This window comes from Nothoprocta perdicaria, unplaced genomic scaffold, assembly GCF_003342845.1.
Source record: "Nothoprocta perdicaria isolate Ctin4 unplaced genomic scaffold, notPer1 scaffold_135, whole genome shotgun sequence".
Taxonomy (NCBI): domain Eukaryota; kingdom Metazoa; phylum Chordata; class Aves; order Tinamiformes; family Tinamidae; genus Nothoprocta; species Nothoprocta perdicaria.
This window is the reverse complement of record NW_020454483.1, coordinates 315,920-336,384: the sequence shown is the minus strand read 5'-3', so window position 1 is coordinate 336,384 and position 20,465 is coordinate 315,920. Positions and strand designations below refer to the sequence as shown.

Genomic DNA, 20,465 nt, shown 5'->3' with positions numbered 1-20,465 from the left:
AAAAGGCATGATGTTAGGAACTTGAGGCAAAGTTGATCCCAAGTCAGAGGTTCTTTATCTCAGATAAGGACTATGCCAGTTCCTATTTCCTCATTTTCCATGCAATTACATAAATAGATAGACACTGTCAAGGCTGCTAAGCCTAACAGCGAAGCTCTGAGGGCACGTCATGCTGTCCTTCCATTCTGACCATTATTTTGTGCAAGCTGACAGAGCATTAAATGTGTAAACCCTGCTCTGCCTGCCTTTCTTTGTGTGGTAAGTTTCTGTTTTCAAGCATCTCGGTGATTTACCTGGCTGAAAGCAGAGCATCTCAGGCCAAACCAAAAAGCTCATTTCACATGTGCCCACAGAAGGATAAAAATCAATCTCAGTAAGTTTGTTGGTTACCTGGCTGCTTAGCTCTATAGCYATCTCTTAGTCTGCGATTCAGTTCTAGTTTTGCATATAACCTGTCTTCACGATCCAAATAACCACACCCTTTCAACTAAGGTCTTAGTTTCAAGATAACAATCAATTAGTACACATTAAACATCAGAAATCTATCATAATAATTGGATGCAAGAAGATGTCTCCTCATCTACTGTTCTTCATAAGCATGTTTGGCACAGTTACTAGACTCTATTAATTACCATASACGTCAGTCATCCATCTCACTCGCAAGTGAACAGTTTTCAGGAATACAAATGCTTAGATCCTATTTAGAAATTGAACGAGTAACTGACATTTGGAAGTACAGAACACCAGAGAGTCACTGAGTAACATCCAAAAATTGGCATGAAGTATAAACAGTACATCAGAATAAGGAAATCAGATCACAGTGTCATGTTTTAAAAAACTTGTACCATCATCTAAGCACCTGTCCAGACAGCAAGTTTAGGCACCATTAATTTCATAAAAAGTGGAGTTACAATCAGGCAAAGTTTATTGAAAGGCACACATGAAAGATAAAAAATATCTGAACTCCAATAGTATCAGTTTACAATCTAAAAAAGTCCCAAATCTGAAAAGTTTTAAGTCTAGAATACTTAGTAGCTATTCAGGTTTCCAAATTCAGTATGAAAGGTATGATCCCTGCATTTGTAGGGTCAGCCAAAAATTGTGCACCTAACTACAGTTAGAACAAACATTTAGTAACATCCCAAAGATTTTGTCACAGATCTAAGCAGCTACAAGAAAGCAGACATTGAGCCTAGAAGTTCAGGGCATTTTTTTTTCATCTCATACTGTTGGTACATACAAATAAATCTAACATCTTTCAATAGGCTATTCAGACATCAGTGCCACTTACTAAATTCCTGTAGAGTTTTCAAAATATTTTAACAGCTATAGCTGAAATAAGTTGAAGGGGCTCTTTATTTATTTTTCCACAGGACAAGATAAAGAAGGGAACAGAATATAAGGAAGGAGAAAAGAAAGAAGAAGAAAAAACACTAAGAAAAAAATCTACACCGAAATGAAAAAACAACCCTGCATTAAACTTTGAAATCAGCTTCCACATGTATATAGTATCAGTCATCATGAGATATCCAAAGTTCCCAAGTAAGGTGTGAAACCAAGATAATATTCTATTCCTCCTATAACACCTTCAAGTCTTTGAAAAATAGGAAGAGCTTTTTGTTTAAGTCACGAAACATGAAGTTCATATCAACAATTCTGGACAACTACTTTTCAGAGATTCTGGCTGCATGAAACCAATATTAAAGTCAAAGTGYCTGTTAATATCTAGGGCTTTTGAAGAGGCAAGGAGAGGTAAGCCTTTCACTCCTTGCAATCTGAAATAAAGAACATGTTATCCTCTTAAGGAAAGGCTAAATATGGCTTGTGTGAATGTGGAAAGAGATTCCTGAAGTGATGTTAGAGGACATATATCAAACAATGTTAATTTAGCACATGTCATTAAAACCCCCATGGAACTTTCAGATAATAGGGAAAAATTACAGCACTGCTTTTGAATCTAAACAAGATTTATAAAATTTAATCTTGGATTTTACGACGTGTATTCTTAATGCAAAAACTGAATAGAGATTTTAAGTTTTGGATATTGTTAGTAACAACTGGATAGGACCTCTTACATAATTTAGTATTAAGTCATCTGACATTACTAGAAAGAGGAGCCATTACACTAAAATTGAGGTTTCACAAAGAGTAAGCTCTCCTATCACAGTTTTGCTCATGGAAATTTTCAATTTAGATTCATTAAAGTTAACTGAATCGGTCAAATTAAAAAAAAAAACACCAAGAGTCCAAGTGCTCCAAAGATTACCAAGTTAAAGAACTGCATAAATACTCAAACCGAATAGGACTCCAAGTTAYTCTATGTATTTCACACAGCTGCAACTTCATCAGAAAATGCTGAAGTTAATATAGCTGTTTTTCCAATACTGAAGATAAAGTTTCAGGAATTCTGAGAGACTTTGACCTACACATGAAATGCCTTTTTACTTCTCAAGTGTGTCCGATTGTTTCATATTCAGAACTGCACATCAGCTGATCCCCTCTTCCGCCACCTACCTGCATCCAAATACCTTCAATATCCAATGTAGGAATTTCAACAATTTTCACGAATAGTTTGACTGCTATATACTAGTACGTTTGAAAGTAAAAGTGGAAGTTATCAGCTTTTCAAACCAACTTTCTTCAAGGAAAACTGCATGCCATTTTAAGTGAGGGATAGAACAAGGTAGGTTTTTTTCTTAATACTTATAATGAACATTTTAAAACACGGCTTAAATTAATAACATCTTATACTATGGACCCATCTTTGCTCTGCGCTGGAATCATCACTGGGACAGCTCCCATTCTACTTAAATTAGGTGCAGCTACCTTTGAGGGTGCAAAGTTTGCATTTTGACCAGTAGTGCGTTCAAAGTCTTCACTTGGGACTTGGCTATATGGAGTTTTGGTGTATCCRTCCATATTGGAGGGTGACATTGAACCTAGAGAAGAACGATTGCTGCCTATGTAGCTACGGGCTGTTGAACTGCGGCTTTTTGGAGGTGGGACATCTTCTCTGGAAGAGAGAAGAAAGAAAAAAAAAAAGAGTTGAACTCAACTATATTTCACTCAGTATTACTGTCTGGATGCTTAGTGAAAACACATCACTTCATTTCTCCTTATTCTATTTGTTTCTTCTTATTCTCATACAGTAGCCAGAGGGGAAGGAAAAAAAAAAAAAAACCCACACACCTCACATACTTAAACATACTAAAAAAATTAAACAGCTTAACAGCTTCAAAAATTTTACTGGAATATTAGATAAATGTGACTGAATATACAATATTTAAAAAAAAGAAGTTCTCAGATCAGCTGTTAGTATGTTAACAGGCTTTCCAAAATCACGAACTTTGAACAGAGTTCTCAACTAGGAGGTATCATACATACAAAAAAGACACATTTAAAAGTTAATTCTCAAATAATGCCATGCAGAAGTTAAAAGTTATGTCATTACCTAATATCATGATGTACTTCTTTCTCATATTTCTTTTCTCTGTGTTTCTTACAGCAACAGACGATGAGAAAAGCCAGTAAAAAGAGACCCAGCAGAGTTCCTATAATAGCTCCAGCAATCATACCAGCTGTATTTATAGCTAGAATAGATAAATTACAGTATTGATTGTTAAAAGTCATATTTGTACAGCTAGCTAATTTTTTACTGTTAACTTCAAAAGCAGCATGTTTCCCTGTGTTCCAGGCTAAGGGCAATAGATCATGGAGGGATCCCCTCTGCCCGCCACTTGGGGAGCTGTGACAAAGCAGAAACTATCAGAGTTATTCTTTTAGGAGGCAAGAGATATAAAATTCAGCTCTTTAAGATACAAAAGAAAATGGCTGTTACACAGCAAACACTTACGAGGGGTGACATTCAGCTCCACAGAACATTCATCTGTGCCAACTCTGTTTGTGGCAACACATCTGTATGTACCAGAATAGTCTTGAGAGGCATTTTTCAAGAGAAGCTCCCCTGTATTCTTATCTACAAATAATAAAAGACAAAGGTTTACCATTTTCCAAACGATAATCTCATGCTTAATACAATATAATTAATAATCCAGCACAAAGTATTAATTCAAAAGCCACGTTAAAAGCAATATTCAAATGAAAACACAAGTCTATCATGTAGCAAAACACTATTTTTTACAACAGTCTTTTACATTATTAGAAGTTTGTTTATGGCATTTGACTTAACATTGAGCYTACATGCATGTTGCACTACTGGCAAAAAGGAATGGATACTTTAAAGGGCSAATTCTCTCATTGTAATGTAATTCTAAAATATAAAATATTAATTGCATCCTAGAAACTTCCTTTCTATTCACTCTATCTAAACTGATTCTACACAACCAGTTCAAATGTAAATACATGAAGAAATCATGTCCAAAATCATGAACAGATCCAAACTAAGCACTACACACCATGGCCAATTAAGTCTAGTCTARCTGACATCTAGGAGATGTCAATCAGTGACAGAAAAAAAAAATGGATTTTACTAAAGCTTCTGAAGCCATTGGCAGCTGCCTAGGGAAGGTTTTACTATGCAAATTTCAAATGGTTCACATACTTAAATTGCCAATAGCTTTGCCACCAGCATTTGAAAAGCCAAAGATGTAGGATACTCTATCTCCTTCTGCTGCTTCTAACAAGAAGTGGGTACTTACTTAACAAGCAGTAGTGCAATAATGGCTGCACCAGGCTATCCAGTTCACGCATGCTGCCTCAMCCACTCTTGTCCAGCATTAACATCACCAATTGGTTCCAATTTATCACAAGACAAATTTAGAAAAATATATGGAAGAACAGGAGAACACTGTGAGAAAGCACCAACAGGTTCYAAGTGTCCTGTAAACATCCACTTTGGCTACTCTTAGAGACAGGATACCAGGCTCTACATTGAGTCTTAATGCTCAGGTTGTGCACAACCCGAGCTAAGCATTTATAATCAGATTTTTAAACTGCTTGACCTGCAAGACATCTCATACAGTAAGGTTCTCATAACTACAAAGAAGATCCAAAAGAACAGGTACTAAGAAGTACCATTCCAGGAGAAAAAATAAACAAAGCCTTTTATAAAATCTAAGCTCACAAGCTTCTGAAAAGTTCTCAAAAGAGAATCCAATACAAACTCACAATAATTTGGAACCTGTCACTCAATTTGTAACATGGACCCTTTTCCTGGAGGAGCTCATTGAGGAGAAGTTCTCTCTCTTTTTGTACCTGTAACAACCAGGGTTACACCCTTCTCTGGAGCCAATCTTAAGGAACAACCTCCGTCACTGGCTCAGAGGAAAGGATTTCAGTTCAATCCCTCCTTCAGCCAGTAAAGATTCAAGTTTTCAATATTCCCTCCCTGAAGGTAGCTCTAACTGGCCTAGAGTCTATTCTGACTTTTTCCCCTCACCGTTCAAAACAAGAGAAAAAGAAAAGCCAGAGATCAGCAAGCAAGGAAGCTGAAACGTTCATGCAGGAATGAGCATGATTCTTATCCCTAATGGCAAGAACTTTTCCCAGATTAAAGTGTTATGTGTTTTCTGTAGTGAATCTCTTTTCTCTAAAGCAAAGACAATAAAAAGTTTGTCTCGAATGTCAGTTATATTACTCAGTGAAAAGGGAGCAGAAGTGAAACACATCTTGACTGTCCCATGCTAAAAAGTCACAACAAGAAAAGAGAATATATTCCAAAGCATTTTAAGTAGTAAATAAAGTTGACAATACTCAGCGTAGAAGTGATAGGCAGTGCCCGTGTGCCAGCTGCTCTTCTCCAGTCATAAGACAGAAGGGGAGATCCTTCTTGTGATGCACATTTCAAGATAATGTCATTTCCAATCTCCTGTGATCCTTCAACGGAGCATTTAGTCCTTGCTGGCTTTACTAAAAAGTGTTTAATGGACAAGAGTCACAATCAAAATATTTACTTTTCTAATTGGTAAGTCTATGCAGCTCAAGATAAATTCAAACTTGTGCACCTAACTCTATGCATATAAAAAGTTAGTTTAGGTCTGGCTTGCATTTCAGAGAAGAAAAAAAAAGAAAAAGCTCACTTCATTATATGATTACTCTTTTAATTCTCCTCCCGCCATGCTCCAAAAATGAAGCTTCCTCTCCAAGAAAGGACTCAAAAATGGAGCATCACCATGTATTTATAATATATGATACTATCCAACTGAAATCTTATTTTTATACATCGCATCCAGGATGATGGAAGTGCACAAGACTGACAGTGAAAATTTAAGAATGTCACTTTCTTACCAAGTACAGTCAATTGTATTTTTTGACTTTGGACGCCAGGAGCCTTCTTCACTTTACACTGATATGTGCCAGTGTCTGATGATTTTAAATTCAGGATATCCAATGAACCATCACCAGATCTGGGATCAGGATTAGTAAACTGCATCCGTCCAGTTGTGGCAGCATAATAATGATTATAAATCCTGTCTACAGCATACATAATTATCTATAAAAACAGAAATATGATTAAAACAAAACCTACCTAGAATGCAAACATTTGAAAGAACAATTATGCTTCTTCACACTTTTGACAGTTTGTCTAATGTTTTAAATAATCCTCAAAGCATGACATAACTGCGTATCTCATTCTACAAAACATCACCACAAACAGTGCAGGCATGTGCATTCTGAGAAAGCATGTGCCCAAACAAGTATCTAACCGAAGTTGGATACTCTTTACTAACTTCTGACTTTAATAAAACTATTCAAATTTTTTAATTGATTTATTCATAAGATTTCCAAAGAAAGGAATATGAAAAGAAGTTATGTTTAAAAAAATGTTCACATGAATAAGCTTTCTGTCAGGAAAAGAAAATGGATACCACAGCACAGCTTGTTTTTTATAACTGAAATAGTATTAATTTGAAGGCTCTTCCTTAAAGAAGTTTATAGCTAGAGATTTCTTGACATTTCACATTTAATGTGTTACTCCAAAGCTTTCACTGTACTTCACATGACTGGTGCTTCAAAGCAATTCGAGATCATAAACATTTCATCTTGAAAAGGTGAATGTAAGAAGAATGAGAGATCAGTAAGGGCTCTTACATTCATCTATTCTAACAACTGAATTAAAAACATCTCCAAGAAGTCTCTACTTACTATTTGTTCCTTCTTTTGATTATCTGCTGGTATCAAGACCCACTCGATATCGAGTGGGCCTTCATCATTTTCCGAGAGTACGAAAGTGCACGGCAGCGTAACCTTCTCTCCTTGAGCTCTCTCAAACATGGACTGGTCAGCTGAAGTTATAGTTAAGCTTCTGGTTAAACCTACAAAAACGTTGATGTTTTAAAACACTTGACAAGCAACTTTCACAGTAAGTGTCCTATTATATACCAGCATGTTCTTTCCAGAACTGAGTACCTGAAGCCAGCCTCCGTGACACAGTAATTGCATAGGTTATCCAAACAGTCAAAGCCTCGGGGTACACTGAAGTTCTTGACTATTACAGGCACAACAAAAAGCTCAACCTTTCAGAAGTTCAGATGGTCACTTAGAAAAACAAGTTTATACTACTCAAATCTATTACATAAACTTCCTCTATGGAAGTTGCATCTATTTCATCAACACAAAAGAATTTTATACAGTACTATGCTCCTAATGCAAAGTCAGTTACTGTTAATTTTCAATCAATCATATCCAACAGGCAGCTGCACCTTTCAAACTATAACGCACACTTTTTGCAATCCAATTCCCATAGAAAGTACACACACATATATATGCATGTGTATACATGTAAGTATATACATACATACATATACAACACCAATTTATCATCCCTTCTTCTTTGGAGAAAGGAAAGCAGGAAGCATCCATAAGGTCAGCCAGGGTTGACAAAACTACTGGAAGTCTTGGGTCACATCCAGTTAAATTAATCTTTCTTGAAGTGAATGGACTCTCGTCTACAAGGACTGGACAGATGAGTCTTTTACAAAAAAGAGTTTTTAGATTTGGCCACTTGAACTCCTCTTCCAAAACCTGCTGTCATCTCTCTTTGAACAGTATATTTATGCATATTCAAACAGCTATCCAAACAGTTTATCCAAAGCTTCCAAACAACTGATTTTGTTCAATTCACTTCTAATTAAAAAAAAAAAAAAAGGTATTAAAAAAACATAACTTGCAGATTGGCTTAAAAGGCATGAAGCAAGACTTCCCTGTATTTTACAAGCCACACAGGGTTCCCTTATCAAGTACATAGATCCAAAAACCATGATCAAGAAATGGAAAGCAAAATATTACTCTGCTTACTATCTCTTTCCTAATGGAAATAAGAGTTTGGTTTACACCTGCTGTTTTTTTCCACCTTGCTGCCTGACAGACTGTTTTTCCATAGTCAATGTACATGTATATGCAAGTCCCCATTACAGCCACACAGTCACGCAGACATTAGTGCAGATGCCAGGTCACAAGCAGAGCAGCCAATGAGAAAACAGGAGATCTTTTTGGACATCTGCAGAAGCAGTTTCAGATGTGATGAAATTAAAAATTTATTAAAATGGCACCCATCTAACTTGCACTTCTGCACCAGTTACTATCCAGACTGTACTTCGTCCTAGTTCTACAGTATTTCTGCAGTAGCTCATGCTGCAACATCGCTCATTTTGCTTAAGCTTTTCTTTGCATCAAGTATTTGGGATTGTTAAAGATGGTTTTTCTTTCAAGATTACTGGGAAAAGGTATTTTAAAAGYACTTCAAAAAAAGAGGGGAATCATGTCACATACTAAATTCCAGACAGAAACCTCTAAAAAAGCTTCATAGTGAARCTTTCATGCAAATACACAAAACTACTACTTAGATGTGATTATTTCACTTCCTGCCATTCCTAGTATTACTCTGTAAAGCCTCAAATTCCTTTCAGAAGAGGTTGGGGGGAAACACATACCCCAATCTGAGGTAGATTTATATACAACATTTCTAACCAACYCATGCATATCTTTTAAACATGCATATTATAAACATCATTGATGTGTGTCAAACTGTTCTGAGCACTGCCAAAACAGCTGAGCAACTGATTTATCTGCTACTGTGTTGAGTTATTACTGCTTCCTGTCTGCAATACTACATAACCTGCTGTAGMTGATATTCCCATCTAAAAGTGATTCTTTCATATTTCCAAGTATAAATCAGTCATTCGCTATCTCTTTAAAGGACAAAGAAAAATTGAAATATGTTACAGTGTAATACTTTGTTTATATGTACAAAACTAATGATTATTCTTAGCCATCAACTCTCTTCCATTAGAGAGAGCATCATTAGAGGGCAGTAACACAAGGTTCAAGTTCATCATTAAATTGTATTTTGATTTTCCCAGATCAAGAAAATGAAGTGTCAAATGCAGCTCACAGATTGATGATGAAGTAAGCTAAAGTGTTGCTTTCGTGTAAGCTTTAGGTCTGTAGCCTGGAAAATCAAAACATTTAGCTCTGAACTAACAGTCAAGCACTGCAGTGACTGAATCCGTATTTCTGCTCTGTAACAGCATCTAATAACAGTTACTTTGGCTTTTAATGTTCTAGAACAGATGACTACAGAATACGCACATACCCCAAAGCAACAATTTCAACCAAAAATATAACAGAGAAACAAGGATTTGGACAGTTGTTTGTTTGTTCTGTCAAAGCTGAAAAGTATTAAGATTCCGTGAYTTCTCTTGCCTCTTAAATTGATCAAGTTGCCTGGCAATTAAGTGTGATTTCGGAGCAGACTTTACACGCACTGTTTTCAAATACACATGGCAGAACAGTAAGAAAGCAAGCATTTTGGAGATGCAGACCTAGGAAAACAGGCTGCTACAATTCCATCAATCACAGGCTCGTCTGCTTGCAGGGATTTAAAAGTCACATAAGAAGCAACTCAAATTGGAGTTTACAGGGCTCACTGTTTCATATTCCTCAGTATGGAGAAACACAGCAACCAACAACTACATATAGAAAAGCAGAGTCGCAGAATCCAGGTACCAGTCAGCACGACCTTAAATGACTGGCCACAAGTTTATTCTACGCAGAAGATTCAGTTACAAAACTTGAAACTCTTGAAACATGAGTAGCACACCTAACTGCATATAAAACATCCGTGCAAAGTGAGAATTGTCCTGAGCTTTSTATACTTCACCTATCATTTCCATACGCCAAGCTAACAGCACATTACCTGCTGAGAAAGGTAAACAAAGGCTGTCCCGAGCTTTCCAGCTCAGATTTTTCTTAAGTCTCTAGCCTCTCCTTCCTGCATGCTTCCCAATAGCTGCTTCTTATTATATCGGCATTTCACTTTCTTTCCTACACGAACATATGAATAAGGAGCCACTTTCCACCCTGTTTCTTTCCCTCCACAAAACAAACACCATCACAAAAGCAGAAGGTAAGCCCCACTGTCAACGTTCAAAAAAATACTATTTGAATAACAGGCAGACATGGTGAGCACCTAGGCTAAGGGAGGTTGTCAGAGGTGACTGAGCCTGAGCCAAGCATGAGCAGCAGGAGGAAGGGCAGGTAACAGTGGTTGGAGATGCCCTCTTGCTGTGTGCAGGGACTTGGGCTGCTGCCAAAGGAGATCGGGCCACACGTGACATGCAGGAGAGGCTGCCAAGCTCCTCTAGCCTTGGACTATTCCCTGTTGTTGCTTGCTCATACACACAACAATACTATTGCCAGGAGAGACCCGGAGCAAATTAAAAGCAGCTATAAAACTCCAGAGACAAAGGGAAAAGATGTGGAACCCCATGCCTTACATGTGAAAGGCTTCAGTAGGGACATCTTGTAACTCAACCTGGTGACGGGATTGGTGCTGCCAAGGGCTAAGCCTCTCTTCATGGTGAGGACTGGTAAGTGAGATACGGGATTCACTTAAGAAAACAGGGTATGAACCACCTTGCCAACAGGTTTGCCAATTTGGTGACAGGAGAATTAAATTGGGTCTACCATRGGATGGTGATAGAAGCTTGCAGAAATTCTGGATTATCATCATCTTAAATTTAAATCCTTACATTAAACTTGACAGAAACCTTACARTCCATTAGACAGAGCTAGATTACAGAACAGTTTTTTTTGTGTGTTAAGAAGGTTTAAAAAAAAAAAAAAAGGAGGAGGGGGTGTTGTGGTAAGACACAATCTCTCCCATTTACTATTGAAAAAAACAGGTAAACAATCAGCTGGAAGAACAGAACATATGACAGCAGAAATACAATGGAAGGACAGGTGTGGGAAGATGTATTTAAATCAGTAACTGAAATGCAAGCATTGGGGAGCACAATTAGAAAGAACTGTTAGACTGTTTCTAAGGTGTAAGAGTTTGCTTCAGTGATTTTTGCTGCCGTATTCGAGGCCATCTTTGATCTTTATGCTATGCAATCTTTATTTGCATAAGATTTCAGGCTCTCCAAAACATATATTGTTCAACAATACCCATCTATAAAACAATAAAGGGTAGTGTATAAAAGATTTTCTTCACATAATGAGGCCTTAAGAGGTAAACAGGAACAGAAAGAAGAGATTTTAAATAGTCACTTGTAAAAAAATTATTTGGCTTAGACTTTTCTTTCAAATACAGCTTGTAGATGTTTGCACAACTGCAATAAAGTCTCTTCTGCTTACCAGCCTTCCCTCTCAAAAGCCAACTCCCCAACATTAGCACTTTACCTTAAAATATTATGATAGAAGGAACAAGCTGTAACCATTTTGTTACAAAATTTCTTCACACAAGTCTTTAACTGGAAAATTCAAACCATTTCTAAGTTGTACAAAAACTTTTCTAAAAATCTTGGAAAAAAARTCTTGCCATTATTCATAACTGAAATAGATTCAAAATTCCCATCTCCGGGGATGCCAGTTTTTCAGTAATCCTCTCTGTAGTTGCAAAATACCAGGTTTGTCTATAGAATAGTAACTTTTGTATCAACAGATCCTGTTAATTATTGGCTACAGACAAGCAGCAGTTTCTGTAAGCACCCACTTTTTTTCAGCCAACTGTAATGGCATAATAAAACAAAACTCCCAACTCCTCCTTCCCCCATCCACTGAGACAGAAGATCTATGCCTTGCTTCAAAACCACATTTCTCAAATGAGACACTGGGGGACCCAAAGAGTCAGCTCAAAATAAGACTTGTGAATGAGCACTTGTACTGAGGAGTCCCTGGGGGGATGAGGTGGGGAAAAACACAAGTTACTGTCTCTTGTCACCTGGCAAGCTTCAAAAAAAACATGTGGTTAGCCTCCTTCTCCAGGGTCACAATCCTCATAAGAAGTCACTGGCTATACCAAACTTCTCTTGCTTTCTCATTAAACAAGAATTCACTACGCTCAAATTAGGCCAATAAATCCTTGGTCTTTTTAGTCGTATTCTTTTCAACTTCATCAATGATAGGAAGAATTTCCAGGGACAACATGGACRTGGAACCAAACACAGAGTATTTAAGTCTAAAAAGTCTTTGACATAGTGCACATTAGAATGGCAAAGAAAAAGTCAAGTTTAATTGAAAGACACAAAACTGTAACTGCTTTCCTTTTAGAACACCTCCCCTTTTAGGATGGGSATTTTTGACCTGAGAATAAAATTATCCAAAATTCTACTTTATCTTCATGGTATTTAGGGATTCCTGTGAGGCATTTCAAGACAGGCTCTGAAACTCATATTGGGACAATACACATTCTATGAACTTTTTTTATTCAGATAGCTAGTGAAGAGTAGGAAATGGACAAAAGACAAGAAATTGCCAGAAGCAATTCAACAATACAACAGTAAATATAACAAGGAAAGAAGTGGCATACCATGACACCATCTGTCCTTCTAAAGGATGWTGCAAATCCAGACAGTGGGTTTGTGTGGAATATGCAATAATTTTAGTATTCTGCAGATAATTTAGTTTTTAATAACAGGTCTGAAAAATGTGAATTGCAAAGCTTTCTAACAAAATATTGCCTTGTTAGTTTCAGTAATGTCAGACTATTTCATAGTCTGTACTTTTCTCCTGTACTAGACAGTCTTAAATTTGCAGTTAYCACACATTATATTATAAACTACATAAATCAGTCTCTGATAAAGAAAAAAAATCTACTGCACCTATATACTAAATGTAATCAATATTCAAGCCAAAAACTAAAGACAAGGAGCTATCCAGAGAAGCAGTGAGGTATTTAAAATAAATGCAAACTTACAAGGTATTTCCATTACTATATATAAACTGCTTTGAGGAAGAAGTGCACTTTAAAAGACAAGCAGTTAAGTGTTATTCCACCCCTGTCACCTCTCAGTCAAGAAAAKTGCTTTGCACCTAAATTCAGGAATGAGCTAGAGAATGACGTCAGGTTATCTAATTTTTACTTAGAAAGTTCATCACACACCTGGAATTTTTGCTTTACGTTTCTAGAGCCTTAACCGTAGTAAGGAGAAGTGTCAAGACTCTTCATAACACTCCTATTCCTATTGACATTAATAATGCACCCCTAYACTTAAAACCCCAAAAGGTCCCAAATGCAGAAAGGTATCCTTGGACAACACCTGACAAATACTGACAGCCATGATTTCAGGATGAGACAGCAGTGACAGCTACTGTCATTCAGGACTTTGAGGAGCACCTTCTGAGGCACATTTATTAAGGCAAAGACTTTCTGCTGGACCTAACTCTCAAAGCATCTAAGGTTTGTTCTTCTTTTATCACATACCACCTAGCTAAATAATAGATTTACTTTCCTTCCCCACTCCCTATCTATTTCAGGATTTTTTTTTCCCACCACAGTTAGATTGGACTGCCCTATTAAAAATAAGACTTCTATTCCTCTCCATCTGATTCCTGCAAGTCTGAGGGTAAAGAAGCAGAAAAAGAAACCAAACACACACAGATATAGGGYTTTAAGCAACACAGAAACTGAAATTTGACCAGTTCTGAAAAGCATTTCTGCTATTCTCCAAGACCACAATTTCTATAGAACAGCTTGAGAAGACCCAGCCCATATCAGACTACTACAATCACTATTCTGTTTTGAATGGAAGCCAAGGTTGAAGCAATTCTGCATTGGTGTAGTTTGAAAAATATGATAGAACACACCAACAATAACCATGAAGTTACTTGATTTGTACCAAGGTTCRCCTATGGTTTAGAAACTGAATCCAGAAATTACCTTTTGACAAACCCTACAAGGGAGCGGAGGGGGGTCATTACCAACAAACACCAGGAAACACACGGGCCGGGCTAAGCAGACTTCTGCAGAACTGTGCTCCTCCACTCCAGCTTTTACTTGTAATAGGAAACTTCTCAGGCAAAAACCAGATGAATAACTTGTTTGAATTTGTGGTAAGTTGCATGTTCCAGTCCCACAGAAATAAGATGGATTACACAAATAAGTTAAAAGCCATTCCCCCTCCCAAAGTTCACAATGGTAGGATTTCTACAAATAGTGAAGGTCTGCAAGTATATAGCATAAGTTTATTTTTATTACCAACTGAAGATGTACGTACATCCTTATCATACTGTAAGATTAGCTATGCAAGTAGAAGAAAAAAAATAAAACTGTGGGGYAAATGCCTTGCTGACCTTTCACTTGGATTTATTTAGACAACTTTCACTTCTTCCCTTGACATTCCCTTCTGCTTTCAGATTCCATCCAACACTCCTCTCTTCCACAACTACTTCTGGGCTCCCAACTCGTTCAGCACATTCTTCGAGTTTTTGCTACTGAACTCAAAGTCACTAGATAAGTATCCTAGCAACCACAGCAGTTGATGCCCCTRTTCGACAGGCACAGGCTTATCAAGCTGAGAGAGGGAGCACTTCTACCTCATCAGTGAAAAAAGCACGGACTGACTTGGGGGTGAAGCAAAAAGAAAGACTGGGAAAAAATCACAAAAACTTGCGATTAAGCTGTCGGGCYACTCAGTACGTCTGTGCTTCAACTACAGAAGACCACTATCAATTTTGAGTTTTAGTGTTTGATCACATTTAAATGATCTAGTACGACCTAGCTCAGCCTGCAGTATTTAGGGAGAGACAGTTAAACTAATCTGGAGCTGCTGAGTTCATGCATTCTCATCCTCAGTTTTGATCAGGCGTTAYCCCTTATGCCAATACAACACTGGGCATAAAGGCAAAAGAAGTCAGAGCAAAGACTCAACCTCACTAAAAATTAACACGGCATGGGAGCGTTTSTTTTGTTTCCAGATGGAGTGCTTTGAACCAAATAGCCAGCCAAGCACACAGCTGGGCACAGAAACGCTGTCACGCTGCAGGAGCCCTGGTAAAGCTTTGCTCGCCCTGCTGCAGAATCCCACCCAGAGAGCAGCCTTGTGTAACACCTACCCGGCCAGGCTGCTGCCCTCTCCCAGGGAAAGCAGCACTGCCCAGACCCTGGCTGCAGAACCACAGTCATTTTGAATCAACTCCTCCAATAGGAGAAAAAAGAATTCATATCAAGAAAGTTTCTAGTGTTTCAGCTGACAAAATTTATTCAGTAGCTCCACACACTAGCTCTGATACTGGAAAGGAATAAGGAATCTGAAACCATCACTGGTCACCATCACATCCATTGGGATCAGCCTCTACCAACACATAAAGTTACAGATGTAACAGGATAACATCTGGTGTAAAGTGACCAGGTATAGCACGACACTATCTTCAGATTGTATTTAACGGCCATTAAGAAACTACCTAGAAATTGAGTTAGTGGAGCAAAAGAAATGGAGTCCAACCATTACAAAGATTTTTCCCAGTCAATTAAGCCATACAAACAGCAGCCCCAAGCCCAACACTACTCACATACTGGTGAAAAAGACTGCCTCTCCCCTACTGCATCTCTATCAACGCCAGGAGCTGGGGTATTTTTTGCTCTGTCCCACAAGACACATTTTCTAATTACAATCTGATATTCAAAAGCACATGCAAAGGCACTAAGCAAAAGAAGTCACATGGTTCAATTCCCCTCCTCCTCCTCAGTAATTCCAAGGCATTTACAAGACCGCTGAATGAAGCAGCCCTGTGAACACTGTGCTCATGTTGGGCATATCTGTCAGGCAATGCATCAGGGAGTTAAATTACAGTCAAGCACTTAACTGAGCAGTCGCATTATTTTCACTCGAGTAAAGCGGTTTGGGCTCTTCTAAACTACTAGGAGCATACTAGGAAAATATTCCTAGTATGTGCAAGTTTTGCAGCAATACTGAAGACAAGTATATTCAGTAGTACATGTTTTAGAAGGCTTTCTTATTTTGCTTTAAAAAAAAAAAAATGAGCAAAAAAAAGGTTATAGAGATAAGGCCAAGGTTATACAGATATGTCTCTCACACTGGAGAACAGTGATCAAGCTTTTCCCTTAACCTTCCTTTGCCATCTTCCTGTTGCTCATTCCTTGCCCTGTGCCAGAACAAGTTGTTTACACAATTCTGTTCTTGTACCAGATCATGGAATCTAGTTTAAAAATTAATGAAAAAAGTTCTAAGCAGGCCCAGCTCAAACCCATTCACTGAAACTCCCACAACTAATASAGTTGTGCAATAAAGGAAGTGACCAGCAGCGAGGCTGCACTGTCTGCTGGTGTCGAAGCTACCACTGCCATAGGTCTCCACATAATTACAGTCTCCCTGACACTCAACTCTTATAGCAATGAGGTAAAGTGGCTTTTCTTATAACCATTCCCCGAGAGATGCAAATTAAGGAGGAAGAGGAATTCCATAAAACAAAAACAAAAAAAAAAATACAGAACAAGCTAACCGTACATATGGCTAGCAGTGACTAAAACATTGATGCAATGGGTTAGGTTATGCCATTCTGACAAACCACTGAGTCACACAGTGGGTAAAAGCTCTCCTTACTTGATTCTTGTTTCAGGAAGCATCTAAAAGCTCCATGAACCAGAAGCTGTAACAAAAGCAAAAATAGAATCCTGGCCATTAAAAGCTTGCAAACTCACACAAGCAACAACTGACAACTAAATTAATTAGTATTTACTTAATACTAAAACAGCCTCAAAAACGAGTTCCTGGTACATTCAGACCTCTGAGGTCTCTAAGCTTTAAAATCCACCTCTCAGCCAAGTGTTTTAAGATGTTTACAGGAATTTGATGCATGAATGGACACAAAGACAGGGCATGTGCTCACACAACCACACTTTTAAAAACAGTGATGGGAAGCTAAAGCAGCCATTTGGGAGTGGTAGTTTCGCCTCTAAAGCAAACAGAAGCGGCTTTGGAAGAGGCTGTGACAGGCACTCTAAGGTTGATGTAACACAGCAGGGGAAGCCGGCCAGGGAGCAGACCATTCAAATAGACCAGTTAGAATAATCTTTACAATAGCATTCTGACTGATTAAAAGATTCTCTCATAAACAGAAGACTAGTAAGGGCAAAGATTTTGTAATTCAGCCTCTACATTGATGTTATTGGGGTAACTAGTTTAACCCAGCAATTCAAGACACGTCTGGTTAAAGTTTTTCATGCTTCTCAGAATATCAGAGTTTAGGAAACTTACAGATGGGGTCCTGAATACTAGATGTCTTAATGTCAATGGATACTTAAGAATTTGAGAATTTCCGTTACATCAAATCCAAGCAGCTGAACCCTGCGAATTGTTACAATTACTCCTCAATGGTCACACACCATGGTTAGCAACTGCCAGGCTGGGATAAGAATGATCATTTAACCTCACATGGTAGTCAAATTCCTCCTAGTTTAAGGCTTTGTAAAACACTGTTAATGTGTTTCTGCTGTTTGTTTTCAGTAACAGGCTTATTACTTACAGAAATTTGAAAAAGTGTAGTCACTGTGAAATGCTCATTTATCAATGTCTGCATTAGATTCTGCTCCTGCATGCATATTGGTAAAATATTTTTTTTTTACGTTTTATTATCATCATTTAATGCTACCACATGATGCTACCACATATATCCTCAAAACTTATCCAAACTTTAATAATTTGATTTTATATTAATAAAGCTTCACATATTGCAGAATATCTATACAGTACAAAAGTACTCATTATTAGTATTGCAAAAAATAATAGTCAAACAGTTATATTATTCTTCTTGTGCTACCAGCTAGGGAAATTCCTGATAACAAAGTTGTGTTATTTACTTTTAGACTATATTTCAGTTCTTTAATTTGACAATGAACGTACAAAACATTACCAACTTGTAGGGCATGCCTTCTAAAAACTATACTGATCACTATTGGTGCAATCACCAAAACTAATCTGGCTATCCTAACATTTTATAGCAACTGTAAAATTGCGCTGTGCTTTTAGGCATTTTTAAGGATTCAAAATTGATTGCTTTTTTTTTTTTTTTTTTAAATCAGCATTAGGTATCTGTGTTTTTACTCTGAAGGAGCTGTGCTCTGAAGGAGCACATGAGCTTAAATTTGCTACAAGTGAACTGAAATTTTTCTTTAGCATATAAGATGCTAAAGAATTTTTTTAGCTTAGAAATTTTTCTTTCTTTGGTTATAAACACAGGTGCACAGCCACCCTAAACTCCTAGCAAACACACGCTCAGTGCCACTGACACTGTAACAATATATTAGCTCGTGAAATTGAGATTAGCTCTTGACCAAACATTCTGGAAAGCTTAAAGTTAACCACGCACACAATAATTTGCAGATAAGACCTACCGAGATGATCTGCTAGCACTTACATCACTTCCCAGCTTTCCACTTCAAAATAGAATTCTGTATTGCTCTTTGGAACAGTTTTTAAAAATAAAATGTCCAAGTAAAATACTTTGAAATCTGAACATTTATATCGTTTCTATTACCTTATTCCAAGATTTTTCAGTAAAAGTTATGCAATATCCATCTACCTTAAACTTACATGGAATTTGTACACTTTGGAAATGCCCATCTACTTCATCAAAACGATGACGTACACCAAAACAATTGATGATACTCATTTGCAATACATATAGCTAAGCACTGACCCTTCAAACAGCCAGTGAATTCTCGATGAATTCCTTGGAGAACATTCTTAGACAAAGAATAATTAGTACAATCAGTTTAAGAAGAAACAGCCACCTAGACATGACTATTTTAAGGCTCCAAAAGAGTGGAAGACCACTACACCAACCCGTTCTATGGTCACTTTTCAGAAGCCCCAGTGCAAATAGAAACTGATACAAGTTATTTATCAGCTGTGCAGTCATGAAACACAACACAGGTAGTCACCAGAACTAATTCATAGCCAATTACTATGGGAGAACAGGACTGCTCTTCCCTCATATCTCTTAAATGCTCAAGGACGGACTTTTTCCTTCCTGAAAGGAAGTTATCGATTTTGTTGCATATGGCTGAAAAATTGACCTTAGCAGAAACCAAACCCTTGCAAAAAGTTTAGGGACAGCATAAATTCAGACACCTCCCTGTTTCAACAAATGAAGATACACTCTGAGCATGCAACTGGGGAAGAATACAACACATTCTCAGTACATACTCCACTAAACTCRAGTTTCATTTGCATCAGTAGCTACAATAAGTGTTTCAATATCATCTTAAATCATTGGTCTAATCTCTAAATACTACTAATTAATAGTTTTAACACAGTAATTAATAATTTTGTTGTTAGACGCTGCTTAGGAAAAAAAAAGGGCAAACAGAACTAGTGCTGATACTATTTCAAGGATGACACTAGTRTTCACCATTCTGTTACATGGAATTTTGATCCCATGAGTAATTTCCCAAAACAACAGTTGCATCAGCAATGTCATTAACATTTCAACAGGAAACAAAAAGTGTCCTCCTGACACTGCTGGGGTTTACTGCAAACCTTAACCTCCTCAGTTGTTGCCATCTCTCTTCATTTCACACATTGTTGAACGAGTTTTGGTTAAAGCAGTGATTTTTTTTTTTTTTTTTAAAGAAAAGAAAATGGAATATAAGTCACTCCAACTGGGTTCATTACAAGAACCTAACAACACTAAATGTTTGAAATGAAAAAAAAAAATAAAATAAAAAGGCTTTTAGCATGCTTGGTGTTTCTTATTTCAGTTTGACATTACCTATTCCTTTGCCTTCCCTGAAGAAAAAAAAAAAAAAAAAAAAAGGCAATTTTTGTGCACTTGATTCAACTGCTTCCTCTCCTACTTCCCTCACTTTTCCCTCCACAGATGTCAGTGGCGAGTCCAGGACAGAGCAGCCGAGCAGCAAGGGCTCTCTGGACATCACCTCGTCCAAATGGCCCTCTCAGAGCAGCACCAACTTGGAGGTCCGATGCCACTATTTAGCAGATGTCAAACGCATATATATATACAAAACAAATAAATCGACAGCGACGTTTATTCGTTCTTCCACCCCGCGAGCTCCCGTTCGCGGCGGGTACCGAACCCGAAGGCGGCGGCGCCGGTGACCGGGCGCCCCTGCGGGCACGCGGCGCCGCGCGGCGCGGCCCGGGTGCCCCCCACACAAAAGCCCTTCGCACCAAGCGCCAAACGCGGGAGCGGAGCCCCGCGACCGCGGGCGGGGAGAAGCGCGGAGCCCCCGCAGCACCGGG

At 37.9% G+C, this 20,465-nt stretch overlaps 1 protein-coding gene across 1 annotated transcript in view; it reads right to left on the bottom strand.

The window, feature by feature from the left end:
• Window positions 1-16: 16 nt before the first annotated feature.
• The window catches only part of CXADR (CXADR, Ig-like cell adhesion molecule), a 20,778-nt gene continuing 329 nt past the window's right edge, over window positions 17-20,465 (bottom strand). Inside the window, exons 2-7 of the mRNA XM_026033875.1 lie at window positions 7,105-7,274; window positions 6,247-6,451; window positions 5,713-5,868; window positions 3,854-3,976; window positions 3,452-3,590; window positions 17-3,013 (exon numbers count right to left, since the gene is read on the bottom strand). Of these exons, the coding sequence (XP_025889660.1) occupies window positions 2,746-3,013; window positions 3,452-3,590; window positions 3,854-3,976; window positions 5,713-5,868; window positions 6,247-6,451; window positions 7,105-7,274 (1,061 nt within the window). The 3' untranslated portion in view covers window positions 17-2,745. The remainder of the gene's footprint in view (window positions 3,014-3,451; window positions 3,591-3,853; window positions 3,977-5,712; window positions 5,869-6,246; window positions 6,452-7,104; window positions 7,275-20,465) is intronic.